A 15,015-nucleotide genomic window follows, 5' to 3' on the forward strand; every position below is an offset into this window, starting at 1 on the left:
GTTGATGCTTATGAGTCTGAGAAGGGATATATTGCCATTTCCAAACTGTTCGAAAAATACATTCTACTGTTTATAAAACAATAAGCAAAGAGAGAATGTTTCAGACCACTGTCAGTTCGACCAGGCTGGGCCACACCAAATACAACATGCATCAGGAAGTCTCAAAGACCTCAAGGGAGTCATTAAGAGGTCTACAGGCAGGTCTTGCCACAGTTCATGTGAACGTCAACCATAAGAAAGAGAGAGCACAGATTTGGCCTACATGGGACGTCAGCAATGAAGACACCTCTGCAGTTAAAAAGGAACGTGAATGCAAGTAAACAACAGAATAAGGGATGGGGTCTGACATGGAGCAGCGAGCCCTTCTGGGACACAGATGACTCGAACGTGGACTTGTTTGTGCATAATTCCAGATGTCGTATTTGTCAAAAAAAAAGCAGAGAAAAAGAACCTCATACCACCCGTGAAGCTGGGTACCGGGAGGGTATTGGTTTGGAGCCACTTTGCTGACTTAGCGTCAGGCCAACTTGTCAACATAGTATCTGCAACAAACTCAACAGGCTTGAGGAGAATCATAACCGGATCTTTTATCATGATAATGACCCCAACATAGTGGTTCAAAACAATGTAATGTAATGAAGTCAAATGAATCCAGTTGAATCCTGCATGGAGGGAATCTGTTAAAGGGGGCAATGCCAGGTACCAAATGTAAGGATGCAGTTACTTTATCACCACAGAGAAAAGTTTCATTTCTGTTTAGCTTTGTTAAATAAATGACTTCAAAATGAAAATTTCATCAATTTTGTTAGATCACCTTTATCAAAAATCTTCAAAAGAAGATTAAATGTTTTTTTTTTTTTTTGTTCAAAACTTGTTGAATAGGACATCATATTTCAAGGGGTGTGAAGAAAATCTTCGGATAATCTTCTTAAAATATATAAAATGTTTTAAAAACGAGACTCGCTGGAGAAATTAGCGTCTATTTTTGTAAGATGTGTCCAGGCGCCCGGCGCGCCATCATAACAGTGTACCGCTGATAGCGCTACAGAGAATTCTGAACTGGGCCTGCTCCCCCCCAAATGACAGTGTCACTGCTTCTGTTTCTTGGCTCCCCAGGGGCCTGTGACCGGTCACATGTACCTACAGCATGGGTGGGGGCCCCTGGGAGGTCAGAGTGGCCGGAACGTGCTGAGACAGCGAAGGGGAACCTTGTCTGTCGTAGACGGTTGTAGAGGCTCCAGCGTGGCTCTCGATCGTTTCCTGTACCACACGTCTGCTGGGGGCTGGGAGTGGGGGTGGGGGGAGGAGTATTGTGGCATTTTAGCATGCAACCCCCACATGCCCCCCCTCCCTGCAAACACATCCGCCAAGCTAGTGGGTTTCAGTTCAGTGTGTCAGTGGTGCAAAATAGCATCACCGCGTTTTACTTCCATGCTGCAATGACACACACACACACACACACATACACACACACACACTCACTGTCCTCTGGGTCTGTTCGATTGAAATTTCAAACCTGCGTGGCCTTATGACTCAGTAGTTTAGGGGCAGACCCGTTAACCACAATAAACCACTCTTTTACCAAATATGCGTCTACAAAGCCAGGTAATAAGTTCTTGCAAGACATATATTCAAAGGGAGAAGTATAATCTGATATATATTAACCTACCTTATAGTTCAAAAATGTCCAAAGATTTCTTCTGTTATTTTGAGAAAGTGGCGCCTAGAGGACTGAAAACAAATTTAAGTTTATAAATTTAAAGATGTTTAGAAGAGTGACATATAATTAATCCCAATGGGGAAATTTTCTTATCGCCTCTGTGAGACACGTATAGAGCTAATATCAAGCTTGGGGCTCACAGTACAGCATGAGCCAGTTTGCAGTGCCCCTGGACCTGGGGGTTAGGGGCCTTGCCCACAGGCCCACAGACATGCGAGTATTCGACTGAGGCCGGGTCTTAAACCAACAACCTACTGATCACCCATAAAGAGGCTTAGCCCGCTGAGCCGCAGATGTAATAAACCATAATGAGAAACATTTTCTTCAGCAAACCAGCCAGACATATAAAAAAGAAAGTTCGAAACATTAATCCAGTGACAAAGAAAAAACCTGTAAAATAGTACAAAAACCTTTAAGTGTATTTTAAGTATTCTGTACATAGGTTAAAAAAATCACTATTAATAAAAATAGCCTGGGGAAGCAGGTACTGTATCATAGCAACTAAGGGAACAGACTCACAAAGCAACTACAATGAGCAGGCGCTGTGTGAGAGGTGCATGCCTGTCAGTGTGCTGTGGCTGCTGGAGCAGGATGTGGTGTTTCCAGTCGCTTAGAAACTGTCACCCTGGAATTTTCGTGTACGGTAATGTCTGGAGTTTACAGAGAATGGTGCAATAAAACAAAGTGTCCAGTCAGAGGCAGGTCTGTTGCTAATGAGAGAGGTAAGAGGAGGATGTCAAGCCTGTTCAAAAGGTCGCAGATGCAAAAACAACAGCGCAGGACCACAGCAGTGGGCAAAAAGGCATCTCTGAATACCTGAGTGCCTTTCAACCCCTGAAATACAGTTCTGGGCTAAAAGGGGCCCCAACCTACTGCGACATAAGGTTACATAATTAAGTGACCCTGAGTGTATAGTGTCCATGATTGTGCTGAGCCTAATGCCTTTAACATGTGGGAGCGATCAAAAACAAAGGCAATCTTTTTGTTTTTAATAAATAATTGAATAAGTCAAGGGTGAGTTCTTCCGATGACTTCGCCGATGATTTTCTTAGAAACTCACCTCCAGAAGTTCTAACCGATCATTTCTTAACACTTTTTTTTTTCTTCTCGTGGCAGACAGTGAGTAGGTTAACACCAGCCGAGGGTGATTTCACACATTGGTTCAAATGCTACGACAGCTACCGATGTTGCTATTTTCGGCATTTGTGTGGAATGAGGAAAAAACGTAATGGCCTGACATTTTGCCCCCTCCCGCCGCAAAAAAAAAAAAAAAATATATATATCATTCTTGGAAACTGTTATGCAATAAGAAACATGCTTCCTCTCTTTATCGCCCCCCCCCCCCCCCCCCCCCCCAGGTTAGGTAAAGGAAGTGTGTGTGACCCTGCCGAATATCTGCAGATCATGTGTGAAACGGTGTCAGATATTCAGGGACTTAAAGTGGAGCCTGAATGTGTGACCTGGGGCCTGTACTATCAGCAGGGTTACAGGCTTATCAGGGTAACTTGTCCATTTAAGGTAGTCTGGACGAAATATAAGTGAACGAATATGAAGTCTGTTTAAACTGCGGTACCTTCAATCTGAAAGTTACCCCGATAAGCCAGTAATCCCGCTTCGTAGTACAGGCCACCGGGCGAGGCGCACCATGCGTAGACCCAGCAACACCTCTGTGTTTTACAGTCCAGTCAGGAATGCACTGAAACCACGTGAGATGCTAAAGGATTTTTGGAATGGTATATTGACTAGACCTGTGGCTCACACACAAACTGTGGTACAGATACCCCCAGTGCAACTCTGAGTGCCTCCAGGTGGTTCATGAGAAGACTGTGGTAATTTGTTATTGTGATTCAGATCACTGTCATTATTTCACCCATGTGGTACTTGCCTACTTTAGTTTGACCCAAAGTGGACTAGACTATAAAGAATGTAATGGTTGGTGTTAGTTTTGACTATTATGTAATGGTGTAGACTGGACTGGCACTAGTACACACTGGAGCAGAACAAAAGACACTGCTGTGGATTATAAAGACATTGGTATAGACTGGTTTAGAACAAAACACACTGGTGTAAACTAGATTGGAAAATAGACAGGGGTAAAGACTGTAATATCAATTTTGTTTGCTGATAGCTTTTCAGTTCCGAAGCACATAAATGTGCACACCTCAGCACAGAAGCGGCGGAACAGCCCATTGTTGATCTACGAGATGTTCAGGCAGATAGGGCAGAAAACCACTCTCTGTGTGGAGATGCAACCACAGATTAGCACGGCAGATGAATCTCTGAACCCGTTTTCTGAGAAGATGCCGATTCACAGACATAGCTGGTGTTGGGTTTGAGGTTGGATTAAAAAAAAAGATGACTTGTTTATTTTATTCATACCTGTAGCTGGGTGGTCTACAGGAGAAGCGTAGAGGTACATGTGCAGGGACTTCATCCAGCAGTCAGATTAAACATGCATGCTCTCCTCATTCAGGCCCTCATTCTGCGTTTAGCAACATTAAGGTATCTTTGTGACTTTCCCTTAAACCACATCTGTTCCCTTACCTGCTTTAATAACATCGCGTGAGACTGTGGAAGACAGGTCAAGAGTGTATCTTATTGAAAGTGTGGGATCCACACGTGTCAGAGGGAGATCGTGCCTGTCTACAGGCTGCGACTCTGAGATGGTAGTTGGGTAAAACTTTACTTGAGTAACTTAATAACTCAGTTGCCACTGAAGTAGAAATCATGAACAAATGACGAACAAACAGAATCAGTACATATTTAGCGCTTGGTTTCTGATTAATTAATTCATTATGTAAGAATGTACTACTACATTGTTTCTGCCCCCTCCCTCAAGTAAAGTGTTACTCAAATTTGTACTACATAAGATATAAAAAAACGAATAGGAGGAGGAATATTTTAGACAGGTGCGCCCCCCCCCCTCCAGAAGTCAGAGAGAGGAAGATCTAACCAGCCCCACCATCCTCTCTGAGCTGCGCCTCCTCTACCCGGCAATGCTTTACCAGAGGCAGTTTCTGCACCTCCTCCCCCGCTGACAGGAGACCGCAGAGTCGTGCCGTCCTCCGCTGTCTGCATCTGTGGTCAATCGGTGGAAAAACAGCCGTAGCTTATCCCCTTTGCCGGCTGCTGTCAGTGGTGAGCATTACTGATGCACACATACATAGATGTACTGTAGTTATCACATTTATCATATACCAGGCATAAATGATTTATTTATGCAGTGCATGCACAATCCATTCGCAGAACAATGGAATTGGAGCAATGGACTATTTCAAACAACGGGTGATTAGAACCAATTTAAAAAAATGAATGCATAATGGACACAGCACAGAGTGCGTGGAGCCCCGTCACACACAGTGGATTTAATGCATCAGGTGGTCAAAATATACCCGACCGTCCACATGATGCAATAGAAAACGGGATTAACTGGACCAGGCAACCTTTTTCCATTGTTCCAAGCTCCAGTTCTGATGCTCGCTAACCCATTTTAGGTTCCTTTGACGGTAGAGGTGGCTACCATAGGCACACTGACTGGTCTGCAGCTATGTAGCACCATACGCAACAGGGCTCATGACACATTACTGCTGCGACCATCATCACAATGATCTACCATTTGTGCCACGGTATCCGCTTCTGTATCAGACAGGATAGCCGTCGTTCACGTCGAGTTCTGACCTCGCAACATCCTGTTGGAGGTTCCTGGTTTTTTCCCTTTTCAGATCACTCTCGGTAGGCTCTCACCACGGCTGATAGTGAGCCCCCCCGCAAATCTGACCAGTCTGCGTGTGGTATTGGCCGGATTTTGGAGGGTTACAATTCTAATTTATGTTCATGGCCATAATGATTTGGCTCTTGTCAAAGTCACTCAGATCTACACTCCTGCCCATTACGTCTGCATTCGACATGCCAAATATGATCCTGAATGTTAGTTTACCATCTAATACATCCCAGACTTTCACATGCACTGTTTTTACTAGATAGTCGACATTTTTCACTTCATATGTGGGTGCTCATGTTATGACTCATCGATGAGAATGCATGGTACAGTCGACCCTTTCGCATTGTGGGCGATGGGGGCGCAGGCCCCCGCGATCTGGAAAAAGTGTGTAAAATTTTTTGGTCTCCTTGGAAGAGCAAAGAGATCATGCGAGTGGCACAAAGTGACGCGGAAAGATACAAGAAACGCAAGATACAAAGATCCCTGCGAGATCACTGCGAGATCACTGCGAGATCCCTGTGAGGTATCACATCAGAGGCTGCTGTACACACGCTTGGCATACTTTAAACCAGGGCTGTACACATATTTCATGCATGCATGAGTTACTAAACGTTTTTTTGTGTCATCCCCTGGCCGTCTTGTGTTGTCTGTGGTTTTCACAAAACTCCCAAGAACTCCCTAAAACTTCCCTTTTAATTTCGTATGTCAGCCCCGCGATATATCGAAACTATGATGGGGAAAGTCACGATGCAGGAGGGACAACTAAATATTAAATACCAAAATACAAAACATCAGGAAGCAGGAGTTTCTGGAGTCATGCACACTGCCTTCCTCTGTATGATCCATTGTTCGTATATCATCCATCCATCCATCCATCCATCCATCCATCCATCCTCCAACTGCTTATCTAGGACAAGGTCATGGGTGGGGGGTAGGAGCGTACCTTTGTCAGTAATAAACAAACAAACAAAAAATGCAGCTTTGGTTTGATATTCTTGCTGTCCTTATGCTCCGGGTTATTCTGGGCTTTAATTGATACGAATGACATCACTGCCATTTTGTCCATGTGCACTTTTGTTTAAAAGGTACTAAAATAGGCCTAAGAGACAGGAAGTGAGAGCTGACTGCTTTCCTAGGCAGATTGACTTTGTGATGGGAGATGTTTCACGCTGCCTCTCGCCCGAGAGAGGAGCTTTCACGTCTTCCTACCCCAGCATCTCACACTAAATTAAGTCACATAGGGTAGTAAAAGCAAATTTGGTTAAGGTGTAAATATTTCACTCGCAATCGGCCCTTTATGGGTCAATATATACAGCAATATAGAGGTGAAAAGAGTCATGAAATAAAAAGGTTTTATATTACAGTGGAAGTAAGCAGTGTGTTCCTCACCCTGGGTGTCAATTTCAGAGAGGAAGGGGTTGGGGGGGGGGTGGGGGGGGTTGTGTGGTAATTTACCCGCACACACAGCTCGAATGCATACACAGAAAAACATACACGCACACACACACATGCACAAATACACAGAAACATGTATATGCCGTTTAGCCTCATATGCTTAAAAAAATACCCGTTGTCATCGACTGTGACTTACGACCGACTGACATTACGACTGTTCCACGGCCGCAAATATGTGGTCGCGACTGGCAGCGTGAGTGTTGTCCAGTGTGAGTGGATGACAGCTTCCTCCTGCCCCACTGCTGGCAGCGATAGCCTCCCCGTGAGAAAATGGTGATAAAACGGTTTAAAAAAACACTAAACAATATGACTTAAATATGATATAATTATGCATTTATTCACATGATGATTTTTGCGTATAAAATAAAGTGCCACCTTATGACCAAACTGACTGCTCAGTCAGAACTGATCGCGGTCCTACGTACGTCGACGACGACCTGTAATAGATTCAACTGGATTAAGAGAAGTTTCATCCCTAATAAGCTAGTATTGCACTCCTTACGTCAACATAAATATCGTCATGGACACACTGCTCCTTCCTGTGTCTCCTCTGTAACTGCCAGCTCTGTCGAAATCCTCGACAGGGGTCTCTTTTCACTCATTTATTCTTCTGGAAACAACAGGCCTCTTCCAACGGATCGGATCCGACGCCTCTAGAAATTATGTGTTGCACATCGGGGATGCAGCATGGCTTCTGTTTATATTATCGGTGTTAATCTTAGTTTTCTGTAATCTACCGAACATGTTCTCAACAAGTTGTCAGATTTCATGCACCTTTATCTGTTTACTGCCCTCTTGTGGCTCGTCCCACATATTAGCCATGGAAGCTGTGTTCTAGTAATATTGCGGAAAATTGCATTAAACGGTTTATTTAAATAGATAGGCGTTATTCGTTATTGTGCATTTGTTTGTTCAGAGGTGTTTACCCCATGTATGTTATCCCACACACAGTAAATATTATAGTCACACACACACACAGGTTTGTAATTATATCTTTGTGGGGACTCTCCATTCATTTCTATGGGGAAAACTCTAATCACAATAAGATAACCTTAACCCCTACCCAGGCCTAACCTTAACCATACGTAACCAAACAAAATACGAGACCTGGTCCCTAAAATGTATTATAAACCTAATCCACACACACACACACACACACACACACACACACACACACACACACACACACCTATAACTAAAAGAACTACTTGTGCTTTTAGTCTTTGCCTGTCTGTCTCTCCAACATCACAACCTGTGCTCTGACCTCTCTGCTGATTAAGATCTCATTTGCTAGCCTCCCGGGAAACATGTAGCAGTTGCTATAGCAACGAGAAAACCCACATATCGTCTGAGTGGGTGAATATGAGGACTGAAGCAGTTCAGTGTCCATCCGGAACAGCCACACTATCTCTGCCTCGTACCTTGCAGCCTCTTGTCCCATCGCCACAGACAGGGATAGACGGAGCCCAAGTTTACAATAAATTTCAAGGCCAGTGGTATCAGTGGACGACTCAAACTGGGCCTAGGGGAACAAGAGTCAAGCGGCTTCTGCGGCCAGGGCTCCCAATTTCACAAGGCCCTTACTGGCTTATGTCAAAGATTCTTTGGCACAGATACGCCTGTGTTATTTATTGCTCCATTGGGAAGTGGATGGAGCGTATGGTCTGGGATGCAGGGTATGGAAGAAAGCCAAGCCAATGTCTGTCTAGAGAGGAAATGAGGCTTAAGAAGCCAAGGTCACAAGCACCAAGCGATACCGTATGCAAATGCAACATAAAAAAAAAATCCACTTTATTCATGATTTACTGACCAACAGTGTACAGAGGTACAAAAACAAACGAGCGCGTCATACCGCCGCAAGATCCGTTACACCCGCACGCTCCTTCGGAGTATGATTTTCGTCTGGTTGTACATGGAGGATACAGACGTCCTGCACAGCGCTGTAGGACTGAAGTTTGGAGCTGTACCTTCAGTGGCTGCCCGTCCTTGAAACAAAACTTAGGACACGGCCAAGGGCGCACCTTCAGAACCGAACGGCACCATTAACCGGCTGAAATACCCTTGATAGAACAAGGACAGAAGCCTGTGAAACATATTGCTGGAATTAGGTACAAATCACGGTTCATTTTGTGCTCCGCTAAAGTATGTAGATTGAAATAATAAGGAAACGTAAAGTTGTAATTCTTGTCTGGGATCTGTGGCTATGGGTTAGAAGCTTAGAGACAAGGGGGGTTTTCTTCGTTTTGTTCATGTTTTGTTGTCCAGATGGCCTATTTTTAAGCTTGACACCTTAAATGCAGTGATAACTTTTTTAAGCCTCATAAAAATTGAGGAGAGAAATGACATATAAATATACTATACTGGCTTAAACTGCTCAAAAGACCCTGTAAAATTACTAAATTAGTACTGTATTAATCTGGTCCTGAGGGAGCAGTTTATTTGGTTAAATAAATAAATGTAATTAATCTGAAACAACTAAATTATAATAAATTCATAAATAATTTATATTTTCTGGTGTCTAAAATAAGTGCCATATTCTGATCAAATGCCCTTTAAGTGTGTGTGGTTGTGCAATGTGAAAGTACGTCACTGTATGCACTATTTAAAAGAGGCCAAATGTTTGGAGAGCACAGAGGGGAGACCTTCAGGACACATCTACATCTCGGCAATGGCAGGCAGCATGCATGATCGGATGCGGGTCTCCCTCCAGGCGCTCCGGCAGTCTGCAATCCAATGGGAGATGACGGAATGCTTCTCCCCGGATTTGCCGCCGTTTTCCCTCTGCCTGCCAAGGTCGCTGCCTCTCTCTGCATGGATCCCACCGGACGGCCGTCTGCTGTCGTCGGTCCTGCTCATTGTTGGTGGGCCAGGCTCTGCCTGAGAACAGGCAGAGCTGGTGGTGTCCCGCAGGCTGAACTCAGGACAGCTGTTCTTGCGTAGGGCGGGGGGCGAAGAGCACAGGCGAGGAAAGCTGTGGGCTCGGACTCGGCAACAGGGAACCGCCGGGGCTCTGTTCTCCTGAGGAGGAGGGAGTGACATAGCCTTGGCATCCTGCAGAAGGTCGGTGGCCAGGATGGGGTTGCTTTGGTGCCCATATAAGTACTCAAGGGGATCAGGGCTGACATGATGGTTCCCGACTGGGGTGTTTGAGAAAGCCAGAGCACTCCCTCTATTTCCATGAATGTGGCGGCGAGCGGTCGGGGAGGGGGGCCGAGACGGAGCTGGAGGGGAAACGTGGGACAGCCTCAGGCCAGACCTGAATGAGTCAAGAGAGCCAAGGGCCAGGATTTCCCGGTCGGGCTCGCGCAAAGGAAAGGCAGGCCGTGCCAGCTGGCAGATGGACTGCAGGTAGGCCTCAGAGGAGAGCGCCTCCGCATGGACGGTGAGGCAACTGTTAGTCTGGTTCATGTCCTGCAGCAGCTCCTCGTAGCCCTCCCTAATGGTGGGCAGACGCTTCTTAGCCATCAGTCTGGACCGGGGACGCATGTCTGCGGAGGGAGACGAGATGTCAGGATTGCTTGCTAAGCACAGTAACTTGATATTATAATGTCAGCAATAACCATCAATACGCAGTGCTAAGTGTCCGTGTGGCTGGAATTTCATAGCATAGCATTTAACCAGAGCTCTTATGTAACTCTAGCCTTGTTTACGCTGACGGTGAAATGGACAGCAAAGGAGCACGAAATGAACCACGGATGGCGTCAGTGTCCAGCAGAAGGGCAAACAGCAGCTTCAGTAGGGAGCAGTCGGCAGTCTGCTGGGGGCATCATCCTTAACAATAACAGCATTCTGCATGCGAGGACTTTGCAGGAACTGAATCTGGAGCCCGGGCATGACTGGTCGGCTCTCCCTCAACACCACGCTGCCCACAAAGGCCAAAACCTTCCGCAAAAGAATGCAAGCCGGCACCTCAGAATCGTGACCAGAGGAAGCTAGCAGCATCTCTTGCGGGGGCTGAGGTGCGTGGGGTTTGACATTCTCAGAGGTGGCCAAGATGGGCAGCCCACAACAGCCTCCCACGCGCCCATTATTCAAAAAGCACAACAGCCACAGTTTCACTCCGCAAAGCCCTCTCCCAACTCCCAGTCAGATGCGAGTGCTCAAATCAAATCGAGTGGCTCTTCAACTAGGTCAAGGTTACGTCAAGAACCACAGAAAATGTCTGATTACTCCGATTGCATCCCTCCATCTTTAAGTGCCATTTCCAAAACACCATGGACTGTCAGCGGTAGCGGACACCTTGCTGGACTCAGAAATACATGTCTTTCAACTGCTGTTGATAGAAACATCTATCCATCTGCTTGCTCTATGTAAACAGCTACTGACCCAGCCACACAGCCCCGCCCACTCACATGTGTCTCCATGGCAACGTACTCCCTGACCTCATTCTTACTGTTTACATCTCCTGTTTCCCTCAGCCTCAGGACCACCATCCGAACACACCGATTGCGATCAAGTTAAAAAATAAATAAACAAAAAAACAGAGGAAGCTCTCAGATAGTTTTCCTCATCTTTCCCAGGGATCTGACCATGCGGCAGATGAACAGACACACATGAAGACAACAGCCCTCTTAAGAAACAAGCAAGTAAACATTCTCATAACTTGCATATCAGTGGCCGTCTAACAGTTACTCTTACATAACGAAGACAGCAGGAGCCCAGCCGGGCTGCCCAGTGCAGCCGAGCCTCCTTCACTGTAGATGTAGACTGTGCACCTCCCAGACTGAAGAGCTGCCCTTTCTTGCTGCCTTACCTGCCCTCTCCAAAGAGGAGGTTGCTGAGAAAATCTGCCGCATCCGAAGGCAATGTGTCCTGCAAGACCGCTTGTCTACCAGACCCCTGGATCTGCCCTACCCCCCCACACACACACACCAGTTTTGGTGGCAGTCTCACCTGAGATGAGAGAGTGTGCACGCGTGCGAGTAGCAGCCGTGCGTCTGCCTGGAGTCGCTGCTTCTCCCTAACAGTCGCTGTCTCCGTTTGTCCCAGGCGACGCCAGTGAGCGCCCTCCTCGGTGCCAGCCCCCTCACCGCAGCTACAGAAAAATGATTCCTCCTCGCTCTCGCTCCAGCTCTCCCTCACTCCCTCGCTCCCTCCCCCTCCTCCTCCTCCTCCTGTTGCTAAAAATAGCAGCGACTTTCACTTCCCGTCTCTTAGAGCTGCCGTTTGCAGAGAAGGCTGGCACTGATGGAAAGAAGAGGAGCTGGGGAGGCAGCCGCAGCGGAGGGCGGGGGCGAAAAGAAAGGCAGAAAAAAAAGACAAAGATCACAAGCGCTGGAAGGAATGCCGTTTGGTCCCCTAGATCCCTGTGCTTTGTGTCTGAGAGCTCAGCATCTGATCAGCACCCGTCTAACGTGTCATTCCAGCCTTGCGTCGCTTGGGAAACTCACATTCCTTAACAGCTCACTACACCCAGACACGGTTTTACGAAGAAAATTTAAGGGTCGTTCAGTAATGGGATCACAGGTGTGGAGCAGGAAGGCGGAGCTTAGTGGCCAGTGAGCTCTCTGTGTCATAAGCGATGCCACGTCCTCCGTCCTGATGCATCTACTCAAAAAAAAAAAAAAGTCAGTAAGCTGGCCGATGAAATAAACTGTGAGCCTTTCATTGCATGCAGACCTTGTGTTGTGGTCAGCCTCAGGTCAGTTTGGGTCCATTCATTTCAGTTCAACTGCCATTTCATCTGACACACGTACAACATGGAGCAGAATGCAAAGTAGAGCATGGCGTACAGAGTGAAGCAGCGCAGAATGGGGAGCAGAGTAATATGTGAAGTAGGGTGTGAAGTAGAACGCAAAGTGGAGCGAATTATGAAGGTGAGCAGAGTGAGGGATTCTGGGTAGTGAATCGCACAGTGAGGCTTTCTGGCTTTGAAGACTGCAAGATAAAGGCCAGCAGTGCACTCCCTGTCTATAAAGATCTATAAACACATTATAATGCATTCATAAAGCATCATAAACATAGCTATACATATTTATAAAAAGGTATAACACATTATAGATATCTTTATTATGCATCATGCATGCTTTCTGAAGCCGTTATCTATAATTCACCATAGATACTTTCAAAATGAAGTACAAAGCATCCTTAATTCTTATACCGGCCATTATAATGCATTATAAAGGTACCTATAGTGCATTATAGATGAGAGCTTCACTGGAGCATATGAAGTATGATAATGAACACTATAATGCCTTGTGACTGTCGACAGGAGATGCCGTTATGTTTTATTAATTCTTATACTGACTATTATAATGCATTATGAAGGTATCTGCAGTGCTTTATATGTGACAGGTTTAAGTAAAGCCTTAGACTCTTCTGTGTGTGAACAGTTATCAAAGAAGGGGAGGTGTGTGTGGGGGGCAAGTGGAGAAGATGAAGTAAGAGGAGATATATCAGGATGGAGGGATCAGACAGTGGCAGCATGAGGTCAGCGCATGACTAGGCCAGCTAGTAAGAACACTGTTTGGGATCCCCTGAGGCACGTCAAGGCTTTAGGGCCAGTGAATGGATGTACACAGCAGACGGAGTGAATCTTTCTCAATGCTGAGGTCAGAACCATTCAGGAATGTAAGCATTTGAGGGTGACTTTGTAGCCTGACAATGCATCATGTATTATGTTATTATGAAACACGGCCTGCGCACTGTAGTGCCCTACAGAAGGCGGCAGTGGTGTGTCTATGGCCTTTGCACCCTGCGTCTCCATGTGCTGACACTCACGTCCTCAATTAACGTCAATGTGACGATGACGTCCTTGTTGACGCTCCACTCCATCAGTAGATTCCAGAAGATTAGACGGTGGTTGATCTTCATGTGGGTGAAAACCGCATCAAAAATCTGTTGGCTGCTCCTCAGAAGGTGTTAGAATCCATAGGTGGTGGGACTTACAGTTAGTCTGTCCTTCTTCCCCACCCCCCTCCCCCTGGCCTGGCAGTGCAGGGGCTTTCTGGCAGTCCCTTTGTGCCCGAGGACCAGTGGGGTCTTGAGTTGCCCCATTGCAGGCTGTGTCCTGGCCAAATGATCTGGTACCAATGGATCAGAACGTCAGAACTGGCTGGATCCTCTCTCACAATACAGTAATGATGGACATCTGCAGTCATTAGGGTTACCATCTAATCCAATTCAGAAAGTATACTTCGAGTTACAAACTAACTCCCGGAGTTAAAAACTGAAAGGCTCTTGTGTTTTGCTAAATAGTCCAGTTCTTCTTGTGCTCTGACTGGTTTGTTTTGTTGATTTAGAGACTCATCCAGCTGTTTCACATTAACATGAGTGACACGTGCATGATTACAGGAGACTGACCAATCAGCACGCAGCAATAACTCAGTGCTTAAGTGAAAGCCAGGTCCTTTTGATTGAAATAGTAGTTCACAAATCCTGTGGTAGCTAAAAGTCTCCTCCCTGACATGGGTTAAGTGATAACTCTAACAGTCATTCATGCCTCTTTCTGCTTTTCTCAGTTTTACCTCACAAAAAAATCACACTATTGCTTTAGGTCCGTAGATGATTTTTTTCCTTCTATTCATTTACGTTCATTAACAGTCATCGTTGCCATCCATCTGTACTCCCCATAGCAAAATACTTCAAGGGATGTGAATCAGTTATTTCTATAACGTAGAATTGCCATCTCCAACCGCCTCTGCCAGTCCTATGAGATGGAGTGGACCCAGAATGAATAACAGTCTTTAGCAGAGGCCATAAACTATTCAGACCTACAACTGCATTCAATAAACCTTAATATATTAAACACTAGGGGTGGCACGGTGGTGCAGTGGTTACCTGGGACCCGGGTTCGAGTCTCCGCCTGGGTCACATGTGTGTGGAGTTTGCATGTTCTCCCCATGTCGTCGTGGGGTTTCCTCCGGGTACTCCGGTTTCCCCCCACAGTCCAAAAACATGCTGAGGCTAATTGGAGTTGCTAAATTGCCCGTAGGTGTGCATGTGTGAGTGAATGGTGTGTGAGTGTGCCCTGCGATGGGCTGGTCCCCCATCCTGGGTTGTTCCCTGCCTCGTGCCCATTCCTTCCAGGATAGGCTCTGGACCCCCCGCGACTCAGTAGGATAAGTGGTTTGGAAAATGGATGGATGGATATTAAACACTAATAAACACAAGAATGCAA

At 46.0% G+C, this 15,015-nt stretch overlaps 1 protein-coding gene across 3 annotated transcripts; it reads right to left on the reverse strand.

Annotated features, from left to right (window-relative positions):
- Window positions 1-8,670: 8,670 nt before the first annotated feature.
- On the reverse strand, window positions 8,671-13,891 carry LOC125750313 (uncharacterized). 3 transcript variants are annotated; one of them, XM_049027920.1, is made up of 2 exons: window positions 13,617-13,891; window positions 8,671-10,384 (listed from the first exon to the last, which is right to left on the reverse strand). In XM_049027920.1, exon 2 carries the CDS (start codon window positions 10,380-10,382, stop codon window positions 9,552-9,554), a length of 831 nt encoding a protein of 276 aa, XP_048883877.1. In that variant the 5' UTR covers window positions 10,383-10,384; window positions 13,617-13,891; the 3' UTR covers window positions 8,671-9,551. The 3 variants fall into 3 exon arrangements, with proteins under 3 accessions (XP_048883877.1, XP_048883876.1, XP_048883875.1); XM_049027919.1 differs by lacking the exon at window positions 13,617-13,891 and adding an exon at window positions 11,790-11,984; XM_049027918.1 differs by lacking the exon at window positions 13,617-13,891 and adding an exon at window positions 11,650-11,774.
- Between the last annotated feature and the right edge of the window lie 1,124 nt (window positions 13,892-15,015).

Source organism: Brienomyrus brachyistius, chromosome 10 (assembly GCF_023856365.1).
Source record: "Brienomyrus brachyistius isolate T26 chromosome 10, BBRACH_0.4, whole genome shotgun sequence".
NCBI classification, from domain to species: domain Eukaryota; kingdom Metazoa; phylum Chordata; class Actinopteri; order Osteoglossiformes; family Mormyridae; genus Brienomyrus; species Brienomyrus brachyistius.